Source organism: Rhagoletis pomonella, unplaced genomic scaffold, assembly GCF_013731165.1.
Source record: "Rhagoletis pomonella isolate Grant_MI unplaced genomic scaffold, Rhpom_1.0 Rhpom_scaffold_00006, whole genome shotgun sequence".
NCBI lineage: Eukaryota > Metazoa > Arthropoda > Insecta > Diptera > Tephritidae > Rhagoletis > Rhagoletis pomonella.
Genome location: NW_023458560.1, coordinates 59,306,765 through 59,325,608, shown reverse-complemented (window position 1 = coordinate 59,325,608; position 18,844 = coordinate 59,306,765). Strand labels below are relative to the sequence as shown.

Below are 18,844 nucleotides of genomic sequence, written 5' to 3'. Positions count from 1 at the left end.
TTTTATTATATTGACATTTTTGGTAGCAACTTTTTAAATTTTTCAAATTATTGATATATAATGCAAAGATTGTTACATTCATGATAAAAACATAACAAGGTAAAACCATTGAGAGGCAGTCTGACGTTTGCCAACAATATAATTTTAAAATCAAAACTCAAACTCACACACACATTCTCATTTCCAATCTCAAACAACAACAATTGTGAACAATTTAATTTTTTTATTTTCAATTTTATATGATTTTAAAATGTTGGAAAACGTCAGAAAAAAATCATGGCCGACGAAATGAGAGAATGAATTTACCTTGTAATGTTTTTATCATGGTTACATTGGTGTTTAATAATATAATTTATTTAACATGAATTAGAAAGCAGCTGCCGACAAATACAATTCACAAATTTTCTTTTGTTTATGAAATTGTTCAAAAACTCGAAAATTTTGAACAAACATTTAAACGGTTGAGCAATGAACGAGTTTCGAGCGAGTATCGAGCTACTCGCAATGCTCGATACCCGGGTATCTAGAGCTCTAATAGCTACATAAATTGTTCAAAATAGTTACTCGCCTCTTAATGCATCTGGTAACCAATACTATTGGCGCGGGGTAGTAATTATTACGAGAGAGCGCACTGACGATCTACTCGATCAAGTAGCGATACCACAAGCGCAACTAGATTGCGATCCTTAGGCTACTGAAAGATAAGCTGTTCTCTTTATAAAATAATGATATAAAAGCTCTTCCAAAAGACCCCCAAGACCTGGTCCAACCACGAAAATTCTCAGGTGGCACTCTCTGAATTCGCCGAAGACTCTGTGCTTTTACAGCATAACTGTCCTTACAAGCGTAGCAAAGGCGATATCCGGATAGGTCCGGGGATTTTCATTGACTAGCTTAACTTAATGCAATTCTTTGGCTTACCCAAGCACGCGTTTTCAAGGCGCAAATGTCTGCAATTTAGGAGGCGGTAAAGTAGGAGTGTAAAACATTACACCACCCGCGGCAGTGCAGGGGTGCGTTTACTCAGATAGTGGCAAATCAGACACTAAACATCCTCAATTAGGTCGCGACTAGTGAGAGAGTGTAGGAGAGAGTTGGCCTCAATTTGTGTTTTATTCGAAACTAGCCTCTTTTCCCTTAAAAGGAGACAAAAGATGAAGTAACGAGGTGCGGATCTGCACAAAATCTATCTCACGCGGTGGACATGGGCATCTCGCAGATCTGGAATACCAATGATCCGCTTAAAACCGAGATCTGCTTGGGGTGACCAAAAAAACTTTAAAATCACACGGCTTCCGGCACAGGTCACGGGCGTTCGGTTTCTACCCAGAGTATACTTGGCGTAAACACCGGAAGTCGTGAGCTGCTTTAGCCGAATGCAAAAGAATTGTGTTTGGAGATTAAAAACCTTTGCCAACGTGTGGGTGTTATGCTCTACATCCGGAATCATCGTATGTTTCGCATTTAGTTAGATGCTGATTGACTGTCTGAAAAACTGGTTTAGTGCATTTTATCGTAATTACTTAACAATCTTAGATGAGGGCGGCCCTAGTTGGTATTAGCGGAGCGGGAAAAGTTGCGGCAGTTCGTTCAGCCATAAGGGTCAAAAGTTGTGGGTTCTCTTCCAACCCTGCAGACGACAACTCTCAAAAGCTTCGACTTCCTACCGAAATAAATGGATCGGAGTGTTCTGAGGCTGGGACTTTGGAAGTCTCTGGAGTAGAGGTCAAATAAACATCTTCACGGACGGATCAAAGCCGTGCAGTAGAGTTGGATGAGAAACTCTCAGTAAATCCTATGTTCAGACTGCCAGATCTCTGCAGCGTATTTCTGGCGGAGGTGGCCGCTATAGAAGAGATAACCGATTGGTTATGCACCAATGTTTTGCTGACTAGAAGGATATATATCTACTCTGATAGCCAAGCGGAAATCGAGGCGCTGGCATCGCTAATGGTACTATCGAAACTGATTGGTGAATGCCTGACCTCTCCTTCAACCGCCTCGGAATACTTTCAAATCCAGCTGATCCGGGATCGCAGGACACAGTGACATTACTGGAAACTGCAGGCCTGATAAATTGGCTAGGTAGAACACCCTCGAGGCCATCACCTCGGACGGGGGGAGGGCACAGAAGTTTCGTTGGCAACCTGCGGCCAACAGTCAACTCAACGGGCACTGGGCGAAAACCGCTGACGGTCAAGAGAGTTCCTGCAGCTGGCTAAGCGCCAGTTCTCGAGTCTTACATGGGTACTGACTGGACATTGTCCTTTTGGAACTCAGGCGGTGCGACTTAATATCGTCACGCCTGGAAGACGAGGCGGAATCATCTTAGCACTTCCTTCTCCCAGTTCCCAGCTCTTCTCTCACTGTAAGACAGGGAACCTGTAGTTTTCGTGCAAAAAATTTGTGTAATGTGGTAACACAATATAGTTAATATCTAAGTGAATTCCCTAGTGAGGTCTGCCGCGATAAGCGATCCTAACCTATTATCCTTATTATATTCTACAATCACTGGTTAAACTTTGGTTTTAGTCGCTTTTAGTTTAGACACCTTTCCTACTACTTTTTCGTGTTTTAAGAAAATAAGGTCGTTTAAACTTCGACATTGTTATCTTCCTGACTGTACCAGTTACGTTTTTTCTCACACCGATACTAAGCCCACCTTTGAGTCCCATGTGCTGCCCTGAAAATCACTTACATATGTACATCAATTAATTTGCCGTATTTGTTTTTTATTATAAAATTCCATTTACAGTATTTAAACTTTAATACATACTTCAATACTTACTACGTTAATATGTTTCTATATTTCTATTTTTTTATTTATCTCCTTTCACCTCTCCGCTCAGGTTTACATCCGCAAACGCATTTGTGTAATGTCTGCTTCAAGATATTCCCCAATCCAGCGGCACTGGAGCGCCACACACAAAGCGAACATACCAAAGATGTTGCTAATAATATAATAACAACAACAACAGCACCACAAACGATAGGAACCACTTCAGCGATTGCAACAACATCTGCCAACAACAAAAGCAGCAGCAACAATAGCAACAAAAGCGAGACAGCGCCGACAAGTGGCGATGTTACAGCAAATAATACAAGCCATTCTACGAATTGTGATAGAACATCACCGTACAATGCGAAGGCAAGTGTGAAATGTGGGTAGAAATGAAGCTGGGGAGCAACAACATAATTACAATGCATACGTACATACTATTAATGCGTGTGCAAGTATGTGTCAGGTTATTAAGTGTATGAAGCCGGGTGCAATTGGGCTCCAACTAATGTAACTAATAAATTTCGCAATAATTCATACTAATTACACCCAAGATATTGTAAATATATGTATATGGCCTTATAGACGCAGATGCAATGGTTTGGGGTTTATTACAATACGTTTGCATTCGCATATAATTCATGTGAATATTAACAAATGACAGCTGACATCAAGCCGGCCTAAAGCTGATGCCAGATAAAACTTTGTAGCTTTGCGTGACATTTATAACTTTGCCAGCAAAGCGCCAGACGCAAAAGGTATGCCACAATGAACGCCAAGAAAACAACGTTGTACCGCTTTTTTACTCATCAAAGTTGCTGTGGATTTTAATTATTTTGATTTAAACTTATCAGCAATGTAATTAAGTTTTATGTTTCTGCATGAAAACCCGAATTTGGACGAAATAAAATAAATATTAAATCGGCTGATTGTCAAAGCGCGCAAAAAGATGGGAGTTGACCATCTTTTCGCTTCGCGCTGCCGCTTCAACGATTTATGTGGCATGCTTTGTGCATTTTCATACAATTCATCTTATCTGTCAAAGCGAATCTGTCACGTAAAGCGAAGCAAAAGTTTTATGTGACATCAGCTTAACGTCATTATTTCCAAACATATTTGTACTTAGGCCAACTCAGGCCGATATTTTTTGTGTAACATGAACATTTTTTTCTGCCTTTTGCTTCATACATACATAATAAACTTCTTTATCTCTCATTAATTAAAATGTTCTATTCGCCACGTAGAAATATACAAGGGCGTTTGATAAGTCAGTGACTTTTTGAATTTCAAGGGCAAGAATTTTGTAGAGATGAAGAGTTTAAAAAGTTTCTTATTATAATTAGAAAACTTACCAAATATTTATTTGCGAACGAAATTAAAAAAAAAAAACAAGTAAGAAAGTCTAAGTTCGGGTGGAGCCGAACATTAAATACCCGGCGCAAGTATTAAATTTCGAAATATTGCAGTTTCAAGCATTTCTGAAATTTACCGTTATATGAAAAGCGGCCGTAGTTTTAGTCCGATTTAAATTATTTTCAACGTTTTGCTTTAATGTGGCAAGCGCAATAAAAATACCGAGTTTGGTATAAATTGCTAGAACGGTTACCGATATACATATATGTGATCATAAGTGGGCGGTGCCACGCCCATTTTCCAAAATTTTACCATAAACATATTTCTTGGTAAAGAATTGTTGCAAGCATCAATTTTGAATAAATTAGCTTTAATATTTACGGATTTATCGAAGATTTTGTATTTCTCTAAATTACCGTTATATGGGATGTGGGCGTGGTTATTGTCCGATTTTTAAAATTTTCGGCCATTTAGTATGCTGTATCAAGGCCAAAAACTGTGCCAAGTTTGGAAGAAATTGGTGCAGCGGTTACCAAGATATACACATGTAACCATAAGTGGGCGTGGCTACGCCCATTTTCCATAAATTTATAATATTCTTATTTTTCGTCTGAAAATTATTGTAGATATGAATTTTGAGTGAATTATCTTCATTAGTTACTAAAATATCGCAGTTTTCGTATTTCTGGAAATTACCGTTATATGGGAAGTGGGCGTAGTTACTGTCCGATTTCGCCCATTTTCAGTAGCAACCTACCTTAGATTAACGGATACCAAATTTCGTTGAGATATCTCAATTTTTGCTCGAGTTATCGTGTACACGGACGGACGGACAGACGGACGGACGGGCAGACAGACATGGCTTAATCGATTTCTCTATTCATTCTGAGCATTTATGTATAAATTTGTCTATATCTATCTCGATTCGTTTTGGCTGTTACAAACAACCGTTATGTGAACAAAATTAATATACCCTTGTGCACAAGTGCGCTCGGGTATAAAAATATCTTAAAACCTTAAACATTAAATGCAGCTTTAGTTTAGTTTTTTTGTGCGGAAAATGAAAATTTTTGTGAGGAAATTTGTTCTGTACGCATACATATGTTTATATCGTCACCTTAATGCACAAAGGCCCTAACGAACAAATTATTTATTTTACAGGGGAAGCAAAACACTTTTTAAAAAGTGGCATGCAACTCCGTTGGTTTTAGTACTAACACTTTAAAAACTGTGAAAAACGCAGTTTTGAAAAAAGTGTTGGTTAGGGCCTTTGTGAATTAAGGTACATATTTTATGATTAAAATCAGACTCTTTTGTAAATACATAAACGTAAATATATGTATATGTACATACATATATACATGGATGATGTGTGTATGTTGATATTCGCGTACGGGCTGGGAAAATACTTAGCTAGAATAAATAATTTTGAAATATATGTTATTCATTCAAGAAATCGCAAGAAATTAAATTAAAATGTTTAGGCAATTGTTCAGCGGGCTGAACGATGTATGTACTATAGAATCATGGGGGCATTCCACGCAAAATCGGACACCATTTGGCTTTCACCTCTTTGATTTTTTCATAAATTTTTTATGGTATAGAACCAATCGAGAGAGGCTTCCTTGACTTTTTTTATTTTTTGTCGTCCGGCCGTTTTCGAGATATCAATTTAAGAAAGTAAACATTCCCGTCTTTAAATGCTCTTAACTGGCAAAAAGTGGGCTGATTTGGATCCTTTTTTATTTTATTTACATATATTTTCCGATATGGCACAATCTTAGAAGGTGAGAGCATTGAAATTTGGATTTTGATTTTTCGCAAGTATTTTTGGACCACCCTACATACATGGCTACTCGTGAACGCCGTTTTTGATTTATTATTTCGCATTTAAAATATTTACTCTGTGGCAAAACTTATTAATCAAAACAACTGACAGCAATTATTCAAAATATTTGCAACAAAAATTATAATTATATTACAACTAAATAGAAATGCATACAGTTTTGCAGTTCAACACAAAAATTTCTTGTAAAATTTTTCCCGTGACATATTTTTATATGTAAATACCATAATGAATCAACCAAAACTTAAACTTCTTGTTACTTTGTCCCCGATATTTATATTACAACTAAATAGAAATGCATACAGTTTTGCAGTTCAACACAAAAATTTCTTGTAAAATTTTAACCGTGACATATTTTTATATGTAAATACCATAATGAATCAACCAAAACTTAAACTTCTTGTTACTTTGTCCCCGATACGAGTCTATAAGCAGGCTTCTAGGCAGTAAATGAAAAAAAAGAAAATTATCTGCAATAAAAACTTTGCTAACTGAAAAATAACGAAAATATGCAAAAATGTTCATAGTTCCAAAGGGCCCTTGTTGGACTTAACAAAAATGTATGCAAAATTGTTTTGCTTTTAACGTTTACATAAGAAAAATGACATATTCATGATCATTTGTTGTTACAACACCATTTCGCAGTCGAGTTCAAGGGGGAAAAATGGGGCCGGAAAGGGGGGACCGGGGGGATACAGAGTGTGTAAAAAGGTAGACATGCAGTGTAAAGTTTGTTGTAAGATAAAAAGTTTTAATTGCATTTTAAATGGAGAACAATGCGAATGTTAATGTCGAGACGCCACGTTATTGCAACAACAAGAAAAACAACAACCATATTTGTGTTGGAACTAAAACAGGAACGTGGTTGCTACTTGCAATAAAGTACACAAATAGTAGGAATGTATGTATGTATGTATGTTCATGCATATTTAATGCAATTGAAGCCAACAACAATGCAGCTAGTGAAACACTTTATACGTGGCGTGGCAAGTACGAATGAAAGTGATTTATTTGCATTGCACTCATAAATTCTTAAAACAAAAATGATGCTTTCACAACGAAACGTATGAATAATGCGTAGCAAGTGTGGAGGGCAAGCGGGCGCAATTTTCATATTGTTTTAAGGATGAGAGATCGTTTGTATTAATGGGGGAAGAATTTAGTTGGCGCATAGCAAATAGAATGTGCTAAACTATTGGAGGAAAAACAAAATATTTATTAAATTCAAATAAAGTGCGCCGCACAGTATTCTATTTTGGAAAAAAATTGACAAAATCAAATATCTCTAGAACGAGAAGAGATGGCGAAATAGATATGTAAGTATAACGAAATTTTAAAGATTTTGAGATGGAGAGTTTAGGAAAAATAGTCTCGTTGGAAAAAAGCATTGTTATTTTTGAGCTCTCGTGCGGCGAATTCCATTTCTTCTACTTCGACGAGTGTTGATTCTTCAGCCAATCGTCGTTTTCTGATAGTTGCACTGACTTTTGCTCCAACAGAGCTTGTAAATTTTAGCTAGCAGTTCTGCTTTGTGTGCTCCTTTTACTGACTTTTCGACCATAAGTCATTACTTACCCAAGTCATTACCCCGAAACCGTTCACTATTTGTTGCGCCCGCCATTCTCTCGGTGACCAAAGTTGTGTCGTGAATTACTTCCTCGCATTCTGGTCTGCGAAGATTTGGTTCTCGGCCAATGTGGGTAACTATTAATCGAATCCATCAGATATGCCCTCGCCTTCCTGCTGAGTTAGTGCTCGAGTTCCCCAACTCGATTGCCTACGAAAGTCTTCTGTACTGACTCGTGTGTAGCAATGTGAGTTGGCTAAATAGCGCAAAACAGAAGCCTCACCTTTTCCATGACAGCTAGTGCATATATATATTGCTTTCTGGGAGTAGCCATAGATAGATATATTTGTTAGATAATATGCACTGAGACCTTAGGTCTATTGTGCCCTCAGAGCTCATCATAGCACATCTTCCAGCCATAGTGCTCTAATGAATCCAAACAGTTTCGATGGCGATAGAGAGTGAATACGCCTAGCCTCTGGCCACATTATTCCCTGATGAATTAACCTTCTTCTCGCATCCGCATCGCATTCTAAAAGGAGATGCAGTGACATTTCTGGTGCCATGTCGCAGTATCGACACAAGTCGTCTGCACTAATCCCCAGGGTATGCATATGGACCCGCAGTTTGTCTTAGTCCAAGCGTCTACTTCAAATGTGTTCTTCTTAGCCGTCGATCTTCTGCTCTTAACACTTCCCTTATGGTGTGAATGCATGGGAGGGTTCTGGTCCTATAGGTCGAGCGGCTGCTGCCTCTCTCGCTAGTCTACCAGCCTTCTCATTTCTTGTATGCCTTTGTGGCCCGGAACTCACAGTAGTTCTCGTGTGTTGTTTTCCCACAGGGTGTTTAGTCTCGCTACACATTCCTATACCACCCGTGATTTGATCTCCCATGAGGTTATGGCTTTTAATGCAGCCTGAATTTCGCTACAGATGAAAGTGTGCTGCGTTCCTTATTTTCTCTGTAACATGATTTCCGCGCAAGCACTGATGGCATAAACCGCCACCTGGAATATACTACGTTAGTTCCCCAGGAGAATGGAGTACTTAGCCTTGGGGTCGAAAATTCCTGCCCCTGTCCTTCGTCAGTTTTTGAGCTGTCCCGCTTTGGCAAGGGCTCGTCGACGCTCGTTCCTCCACTATTCTTTTGAGTGTCTGACTGAAATGGACTCTACGCTTTTGTGCTCTTCATTAGAGCTAAAAATTTGTTCCATTTTTAAGGTAAGAAGAGGGACGCAAGGAGTCTCTAATATGGCATCACAATGGGCCCATGGTGGCCTAAGTGGCCCTTTTTCTGTAGGTAGCCAAGATAACCTAACCTAGGCATGTTGCCGACGGTGTAACAGCAATGACACAAGGGTGGTAGTTCTTATATGGTTGTTTAGAATTTTCTCCGTTTAGAATTTCGCCTCTGATTAGTCCTTTTTACATATGTATATTGGGTATGAATTTGACAATGAAGCTAATGTCTGAGTTCTGAATCTAATGTCTGTGCCATGAATCGTTAGATCAGATCCCGAGTTTGTATAATCGACTTCTTTCGAGGCAATTCTGGGTAAGACAGTAATAAATCTTTCGTAAGACAAAGGTGGGAAGATAGCTTCGAAGACTTTTCTTATTCTAGTGCAATTGCCTCATTGAGATATCGCACTGACGGACTGATATGCGCAGCGCTTAATCCAATAAAAACATTGCTGAACACATTATCTACTTCTTAATCGCGCAATTAATGAAATTTTTATTCAGCTAACATTTTTTTTTTGCGTAAATACTTATTTTCGAACCTCACTCTATTTCTAGCTTACAGTGAGTACCAATCTTTATGCTAAGCAAACCAACAGCGAATCAGATAGAGAGCGAACACCAACGCATGGCACATCGACAACAGATAATCAAAATAATATACCAAATTTTCAGAGCGCTCATACAGTGGCGGGCAAAAGTCCAGCGGAGCAGGAGCGTACAAGCGAGCCAACGCTACTCGAGCACATTAAACAAGAACCCGATGCAGAGGCTGAACTCGAGCCGCAAAAGCTAAAATGCGATCTTTCGAGATCCTCCCAAGCTGTTACATTAGCGAACACACCAACGCCGACTCTAACGCCATCACCGCTGCCTCCAACACCTACGCTACCTGTTGCAGCGGGTGCGACAGGTTGCGCCCCACCACCAACTGCAACGCCCAGCAATCCACTGGAGCTTCAGAATGCGCCACCTCCAACGCATTCACCATTTGAACTCTCTGGTCATCCACATCTGGCATTGCCACACAACAATGCCGAACAATCGTTGATGCAAATGCAATTACGTAAGTTTTATTAGCTACTTGATGAACTCCACAAACAACCGCTTCATTCTGCCTCACTCTTATTTTCCCTATATTCCTGTGCCGCTATGCACAATTCTTATTTCTGTTTTTTTTTGTATTGTACTCCTTTATATTCCTTCCTGTGATTCTAACGCGTTTAGTATCCTCACTTCCGCATCATACCATGCAATCCATGCAACTGCACTACGGACACGCCCAACATTATCATCACCAACAACATCTACAACATCATCAACAACAACACTCGTCATCGCATCCCCATCACCAATTGTCGTCACATTGTAAATCTTTACTGCCCGCAGATGCACATCGCTTTCCCGCTAGCCCACTGGACTTTCAACAGGCTCTGATGTCCGTCGGTCCGCCTAGCTTGAGCGTCGATCCTGCTGCCGCTGCGAATCAGAAGCACTTCTGTCATGTTTGTCGTCGTAACTTCAGTTCGAGCTCAGCGCTGCAAATCCATATGCGTACCCATACAGGGGATAAGCCTTTCCAATGTAATGTGTGTCAAAAGGCATTCACCACCAAAGGGAATTTGAAGGTAAGTGTATAAAAGGAAGGGGTTGGGTTGCTTTAGTTAGAAATAAATAGAAATGTTTGTCGTTTTCTACCGATCGCTTGGAAAACTGCCATATTGAATCAATCAATCAAGATATTCACGCGCATCAGAAGGAAAATAAAGCAGTTACATTTATAGTGTAATCAATACCCCGGAAATATATATATATGTACATGTGTATACCCTCCCTTTCCTAAAACTGACTCGAATAATTTTGGATCGGCTTTTATTTACGGTTGCCAAGAGATCAAGAAAGAATTTGCCTATAATGACTTGCGATGACCAGAAAGCCGCTTTTGAGTAGTTCTAGGGTTACAGAAAATGAAAAAAAAAAATTCTACAAAATTATGTCGAAAAAAATTGTTTGCCAAAAGTCGAAAAAGTTTAATCCTTGTAAAAAATAAAAACTTAGATTGTTCTGAGTAGGTTTTAAATAGATCTAAAGTTGCTGAAAAGGAAACCAAATTTCTACAAAATTATTAAAAAAATAAAAAATGTTTCAAAAAAGTCGAAAAAATTAATGTTTCAAAAAATTAAATACCCTGTAGGGAAACGAACTAGTGCGGAACTGGTTCGGTTCTAGTGCGTTTGGAACCATGACTAGTACGCGTTAATTCTCTTTTGCATGCTAGCGACTGGCGAATTTAACATCATTTGTCAATTGTCCCCCGTTGCATCCCTTTGGCTCTGGTTCCGAACCAGTTCTAAATTCGACAGATAAACTATACCAGCGTGATTACCGACGTATCCTTTTGAGAGGTAGCCGCACCCTTATAAGAGGAATAAAACAAAAACTTTTCAGGTCAAAATTTCAGTAGGTTGCCTCTGTATGGCCTTTTCAATTTTATAAATTATCATTATTTTCAAGTGGAAAAATAAAACTCAAAATTAATGATAATCTCTGCGCGAAAAAATAAAAATCATAAAATAATCATTATTTGTAATCCCAAAAATAAAAATCTAATAATAATTATTTCCGTTTGAGCGAAAAAATAAAACTCAATAATAATTCATAAAATGATGATTAAATGCTGATTTAAATTATTTTTCTCATAATGATTACCTTCCCTGCGTTTAAAATTTGAAATAAAATAGTTTAGTGAAAGTACCACATTTAACTGCTTTTGGCCTGGTGCGGGACTAGTTACTATCGGACTGGTTCGTTTTTGGCGAAAAAGAACTAGTACTGAGCTAGAAATTTGGTTCCCTAGTTCGTGTTTTCCCTACAGGGTATTTAACACCCTTCTGAGTAGCTTTTCAATAGTTCTGGAGTTCCCGAACAGGGCAAAAAATTCTGCAGAATTTTGCCGAGAAAATAAATTGTGTCAAAAAAGTCGAAAAAATTATATGTTTGAAAAAAAAGATATTAAAACTGTTTTGAGTAGCGTTTCAATAGTTCTAGGGTTCCTGAAAAGGAAACAAAGGTCTGCAAAACTACGCCGAAAAAAAAAAAATTTTTCAAAAAAAAAAAGAAAAAAGTTTAACATTTGATAAAAAATACAACTGTTTTGTGTAGCTTTTCAATAGTTTTGAACTCTAACATGAAAAGGAAAAAGAACACAAAATTACGCCGAAGAAAAAATGGTTTCAAAAAAGTCGAAGAAATTTGATCTTTGAAAAAATAAAAATTTAAACTGTTCTGAGCAGCTTTTCAATAGAGCTCATGAAAAACAATGCCACCTTTTTTGAAAAAACGCTTCTTTCGGCGTAATTTTCCAGAACTTTTTTACCTTTTCAGGAACTTTAGAACTATCGAAAAGCTACTCAGGGCAATTTTAGTTTAAATTTTTTTTTTTTTAACATTACACTTTTTCGATTTCTTTGAAAAAATGCTTTTTTCGGCGTAATTTTCCAGAACTTTTTTCGTTTTCAGGAACTCTAGAATAAATTATTTTTTCAAATATTAAACGTTTTGAACTTTTTTGAAACAATGTTTGATTCGGCGTAATTTTCCGGAACTTTTTTCTCCTTTTCAGGAACTCTAGAACTTACTATGTTACTCGATCATTCCCCGATTGATTCTGGCTTTTGGTCAAAAGAATTCAATCTATTGTGTTTTAATTCGTAATTTTGGGGCATTCGTCTTGTTGTGCATTTTGGAATTGTTTCAGGTATATTATGAAATTTTTCATGGCTTTTAGGGATTCCTTGTATTTTAGTTTTCGGGATATTGCTCTCTTTTTATGGACTTTTCGAGGTATTTTGAAACTATTTTTTTTTTGTTTTTTTTTGGGATTTCGTTATTTTGCAAGAGAATTTTGCTCTTTTTCAGGACTTAGATAAATCTGATCGGAATTGTTTCTAGATTTTTTGGGACTTTTGGGAATTTTTCAGTTTTTTTTTGGGTTTAAAAGGGACTTTAACAGAGCTTTTCGCGTTTTTCTAAAAGTTCATTTAAGTCCCGGTTTTGTTTTCATTAATGCCCCTAAGTAAGGGCAAAAATTAGGGCAATCTTAAACAAATATCAGGCAATCTTTACAATTTTTTTTTGACAGTAAAAAAAAATCTGTTATAATGACTAACATAAGTCTACCAGCACTGAGTCCGGCAACCATAACGACCTCTTAATCTGTAGTGCAGTCGCTTCATACACAGCTTTAAAAGTATTCATAGCCATTCGATCCACTTTCTTTCTTTTCACTTATTAATATTTCAACAGGTTCACATGGGTACGCATATGTGGACGAATCCCACATCGCGACGTGGTAGACGCATGTCACTTGAGTTACCACTACATCGGCCGGGCAGTATGCCACCGGAGACGGATTTTATGCAACGACGTCCACAGATATTTTTTCCATATTTGCCGCCATTTTTCAATGGACTACCGCCAAAGGTAAGATCATAAGAGAGTTCGATTTTGCTAGGTCAAGGGGGAATTGCACCGATATTAGTATGAATGCTGCGCATAATGTAGGGCCGCAAGAGATATAGACAGTATACTCTAACGGTTGTAAAAATTAGGTCTAAATTGCAAGAATATTTGAACAAAATTTGCGTTTAAAGGGCAGATAATTTTTAAAAGCTACTCGAGAAAACTGATCTAAGGACTGTAGAAAAAATCTTTGCATAGGCTGGGCTAACTAAATAGCTACATACAAATACTTAGAAACATCGGCTCTCGCCCTCATCTGAATCTAACACCCCACTTATTTGCCTTCTTCATACATTTCTTTCTCCACCTTCTCCACTTAGCCCAGTGACCTGAGCCCTGGCGCCTTTCCCAACCTTACGCCGCCACATTTTCCAAATGGCTCGAATGCTGGTAAATATCCACCTGGACTGCTAGGATTGCCACCATTTCTGGCACCGCCTTATAACTTTGCCGGCATGACGCCACAGCCACACGGCGAGCATGCGCAAGCAGATAGTAAATCACCAACACCAACAAGAGAAGACAGTAAACGCGGAGAGAGCCCAACGCGTGGCACGGCGCTAGAAGTTACGGCGCCTTGGCATATGCTAGGAAAAATTAAAACGGAGAACAATCAAAATGAAGAACGGCGGTCAATAACGCCGCCGACGATGAGTAGTCACATGGTGGATGAGACGCGTGGCGACGCGCAGCGTGCGTAGCATGCGTAATAGAGCTACGCATGCGATATAAAAGATTTCGGGCGAACTAAAAATAATTGTGAATTTGAAATTAGTTTTTTAGCGGATAGTGAAACTGAAAACATGGTTTTTGTGGAGTACATATCGTAAAATGGTAAAAATGCTTAAAAAAATTATTGCTAAACTATGAAATAACGTAAATATTATATTATTAAATGATATTAAATGGAAGTAGTAGACTTAGGTCTAAAATAAAATATAAGTATGTAAGCAGAAAGAGAAATTATGTAGGCAAAATGCGTAAAATAAGAAGCGTAGAATAGAATTCAAAGCAAGCGAAGTAGAGTTAGGTTCCAAAAAAAAAAAAAAAAATAATAATTAGTATGGGACGCATGTATGCATTTAAGTGGCACTAAATTAGTGTATAGTTAGAAAGTAATAGCTGTATAAATAGCATTAGAAAGAAAACTAGTTATACATAAATACTTACTAAATATGTATCTAGTATATTCATGAGAACGTTTAATTTATTTAGTCTAGAAAAAAGTGGCAATTAACGGCAACGATTGTGGCTAAGCAAAATTTTACGCTAGGTACATACATGTATGTATATTGTGCATACATGTGTATGTATGTAAGTGCACGTGTGCAATGTAATGTATTGTAATATAAATAAAATTAATAAATTGAAAACATAAATTATTAACTGCGCTGTATGATTACTGAAGCTTTTTATTTTAAAAATAATTACTTAGATCGTAAAATTTGGATAGTAAAAAATAAAGTTGAACGATTATAGGCAATGGTGAACACTTTAACAGGTATTACTGGCTGGGTTTGCATGTAATTAGCGGGGTTTAGATGTGTGATTGGAAGAAGGATACATGCAAGTGGTAACACAAAAAAGCACTCTGAGATTCAAAACCACAGCTAAAAATTTTTTAATGATTTGATTGCATCTATCTATATCCGTAAGTAAATTTGCTTATTATAATTTTTTCGGTTTATTTTATTCGTAATATTTCTCAGTTGCACTAAAAATTTCTACTCATCGATTTTCATTATAAAAATCTAGAGGCAACTGCCGAATGTGAGTTAACTTACATTGTGAAAACGGCCGCAAGGGAAGCCTTCGTACCGACCATTTAACGAAGATTTTAGATGTGCAAACATCCTTAATTCTCTTGCGTTAACCCAGCAGAAAATTTGTGACTGTTTCTTGTGTGTACAAGTGAGTATTTTTGGACTAGTTCACTGCTATCTTCGGGACTAGTTTAGGACCATTTTTGAACTAGTTTGGAACGTGTTCGATATCATTTCAGCACAAATTTACGACGTTTTTCACCGTCTGGGGGGCCCGTTCAGGACTATTTCAGGACCACTTCGGCACTGGACGTGTGATCTAGGACACCCTTTATAACTTTTTCTTGTCTCTACTTTTTGTTTAACAAAATCACTGCACACAGAACTGTAAGCAACCACACAAATGCAAACACCCTAACGTAAATCAATAGCGATGACTCGCAAGTGCTGGTTACCAATTAAACGATAAATATTTGTAAGAGAAAATTATGCGGAGAAAGTAAAGAAGAATGTGAATAAATAACAAGTAATTTTTAGAAAAAAAAAACCGACTTCAACTCTCATATAAAAAAAATATATATATATATATCTCATGATCCGCTGATCGGATCTTAACCAGATTAGTATGGGACCACCTCTGAGACACTACCTTTCCGATGCAAAAAAATTATCGAAAATTATCGATTATCGAAATCGGTTGACGTGGTCCATAGTTGTGCGGTAACATACATAAAAAAAAAAAAAAAAAAAAAAAAAAAATATTCCGACGAACTGATAACCTCCTCCTTTTTTGGAAGTCGGTTAAATAAAGAAATGATAATTTATTGTGCAAAATCGAGTAATAATTTGAGTTTCACTTAATCACAACTAGAGTCAGAGGGGTAATGGAAAGTATGTATGTATATAACAATGGAATGGGCACAAGCTGGGGAGCATAAATCTTGCAACGGACAATCGAATGAAGTTCAATGGATTTATGAGTGGCACGCACCAAGTGGGTAAGTATAGAATTATTTATACGCTTACATACACTTACATATTGGATCGACCACATGCTGTAAGTGCCACATGTTGCAATTAACATACGTATGCAAGTATGTAGATACATATCTATGCATTTATGTTGCTTGCATTTGTGACACAATTATAAGTTGCATACATATATATGTATATGATTGCGCGCCCCATTTGTTGTGTAATGAATATTCCAAAAATTTCGTCTGCACGTTAGCGTGTCTGGCTGCGGACGACCCAGCGCAAGCACGCGCCCCAACAAACGCCCGCTTTGCTGTGACAATGCGTTACGCTATAACGCTATAGTGGGGTAGCAAGTTGCCACAGTTGGTTGCATATGTCGCACATGCATACATGCCGCCGCATATAAATCATCTTCAGCAACTATTAAGCGCGGCATTCCAAACACTTCATAATGACAATGCTGAGTACACGCCCGCCGCCTTCGCCGCTCGCACTCCCCTTCACCCCCCCTCCCCCTTGTTACTTTCTTTGTTTTTTTTTTACATTTGCACTCAGCGTATTTGTTAAATATTTTACGCATTTGCCACCCAAAAATCACGCACCAACACTTCACACCACCAGCTAGTCCAACGCTACGTCGCGTCGCTGGCACATGCCTCAGCTTTTGTCGCAGCACTTCATCGCTGCTGCTGCCGCTGCCATCGCCACCATTGCCACCATACCACATAGCAGATGTGCTAAGTGCCGCGGAATTTTATTTAATTTTAATTTTTTCCTGCTTTCTCAGCTCTGCAAAAATTTGTGCCTTTTTATTTTTGGCTTTGCTGTTAGTGGCATTCGCGCTCGTTCCCTCAGTACTTCAACTACAATATGTATATACTTGCTCACCACTGCTTTTATTTTTTGTGCTGCTGCCTGCCGGATGATCTCTGGGTGAGCGCACTGAATAAATTATAATTTCTAGACCGAGACATCTTCATGTCTGCGTAAATTAAAAATCAAAAAAATTAATTTTCATAGCTCTTGCTACTGCTGCTGCTGCTGATTCTATGCACAAATGTGATTGTTTATTGTTGTTGTTGTAATCTGTGTAAATGTTAGCAAATACTTGAATTATTTGCTGGCAAAGTCGGAAATTTAATTTGCATGCAAGTGTGAAATAAATTTGTTAAATACTTGTGCTGCTATGTACATTAGGGTGGTCCTTAAATGTAGGAAGCAAATTTTTACATCAGATTTCCTAAGCCTCAACTCCTGCGTCGATGCTACTATACCACCTGGAAAGTGTGAGGAGAAAAAAACAAACATACATGTGTACATGCACTGTAAAGGAGAGCAAAACAAAGGAACAGGTGGTGTAGTGGGCCACTTTGGTGGGTACCTGTGCGTACTTATTTACTCTCCCTTTCAGTTTAGCCTTTTTAACCGTCGCGGAATCAACTTAAAATCGCTTGTACAATAAGTGCTTATACAAGAACATACAAAAGAAGTCGAAAATTCTAATGTACATATAAAATTACATATGCAAAATTCAAAGTGATCCTCAACTAAAAAAGTGCATAAATGAACAAAAAAAAAAAATATAATAAAATTTACTAAGACACAAAAAAATGTACTGTAATTGTTGATGTTCAAAGTGAATGTAGTGTGTAAATTAAAGTATAATAACGTAGTAGTTGAACAAAGAATCAAAAATAAATGCTGAATAAAGCAATGTGGTGTGATAAAATTAATCTTAACAAGTAAGAAAGTCTACGTTCGGGCGGAGCCGAACATTAAATACCCGGCGCAAATATTAAATATATGTTTTTTCACCTTTCCGAAACCTACCGCTTGATGGTAAGTCGGGGTGTATCACTTTTGAGTAAACTAGCGTCCTTCAATTTCGAAATATTGAAGTTTCAAGCATTTCTGAAATTTACCGTTATATGAAAAGCGGCCGTAATTTTAGTCCGATTTCAATAATTTTCAATGCTTTACTTTCATGTTGCAAGCACAATAACCACACCGAGTTTGGTACAAATTGGTAGAACGGTTACCGATATACATATATGTGATCATAAGTGGGCGGTACCCCGCCCATTTTCAAAAATTTTACCATAAACGTGATTCTTGGCAAAGATTTGTTGCAGTCATCAATTTTGAATAAATTAGCTTCAATATTTACTGATTTATCGAAGATTTTGTATTTCTCTAAATTACCGTTATATGGGATGTGGGCGTGGTTATAGTCCAATTTTAAACATTTTCGGCGATTTTGTATGATGTACCAACAACTGTGCCAAGTTTGGAAGAAATTGGTGCAGCGGTTCCTAAGATACACACATGTAACCATAAGTGGGCGTGGCTACGCCCATTTTCCAAAAATTTATAATATTCTTATTTTTCGTCCAAAAATTGTGAATATCAATTTTTAGTGAATAATCTTCAGTAGTTACTAAAATATCGCAGTTTTCGTATTTCCGAAAATTACCGTTATATGGGATGTGGGCGTGGTTATAGTCAAATTTTAAAAATTTTCTGCCATTTGGTATGCTGTGCGAAGGCCAACAACTGTGCCAAGTTTGGAAGAAATTGGTGCAGCAGTTCCTAAGATATACACATGTAACCATAAGTGGGCGTAGCTACGCCCATTTTCCAAAAATGTAAAATATTCCTATTTTACAACGCTTTTATCAACTTGCAATGTTGTGTTCCAGAAACTTTCAATGTTGTGTGTCCGACACCATAAAGCAAAGCTTTGAAAAGCTCCTATAAAAAAGCATAGTGAATAGGGCGAGGTAGATGACATCTAGA

The 18,844-nt window shown here is 37.6% G+C and overlaps 2 protein-coding genes across 2 annotated transcripts; both read left to right on the top strand.

Moving 5' to 3' along the window:
• Positions 1 to 2,849: 2,849 nt before the first annotated feature.
• On the top strand, positions 2,850 to 3,177 carry LOC118741018 (the record flags this gene model as incomplete). The annotated part of the gene is given in 1 exon segment (XM_036472804.1): positions 2,850 to 3,177. A coding segment is annotated over 1 exon segment (320 nt), but the record flags the coding sequence as incomplete, so codon positions are not given.
• Positions 3,178 to 8,708: 5,531 nt separating this feature from the next.
• LOC118742005 (zinc finger protein 536-like) lies at positions 8,709 to 14,639 on the top strand. Its single transcript, XM_036473971.1, has 5 exons — positions 8,709 to 8,765; positions 9,345 to 9,852; positions 10,014 to 10,414; positions 13,092 to 13,268; positions 13,628 to 14,639. Exons 1-5 carry the CDS (start codon positions 8,709 to 8,711, stop codon positions 14,006 to 14,008), a joined length of 1,524 nt encoding a protein of 507 aa, XP_036329864.1. The 3' UTR covers positions 14,009 to 14,639.
• Positions 14,640 to 18,844: the final 4,205 nt, after the last annotated feature.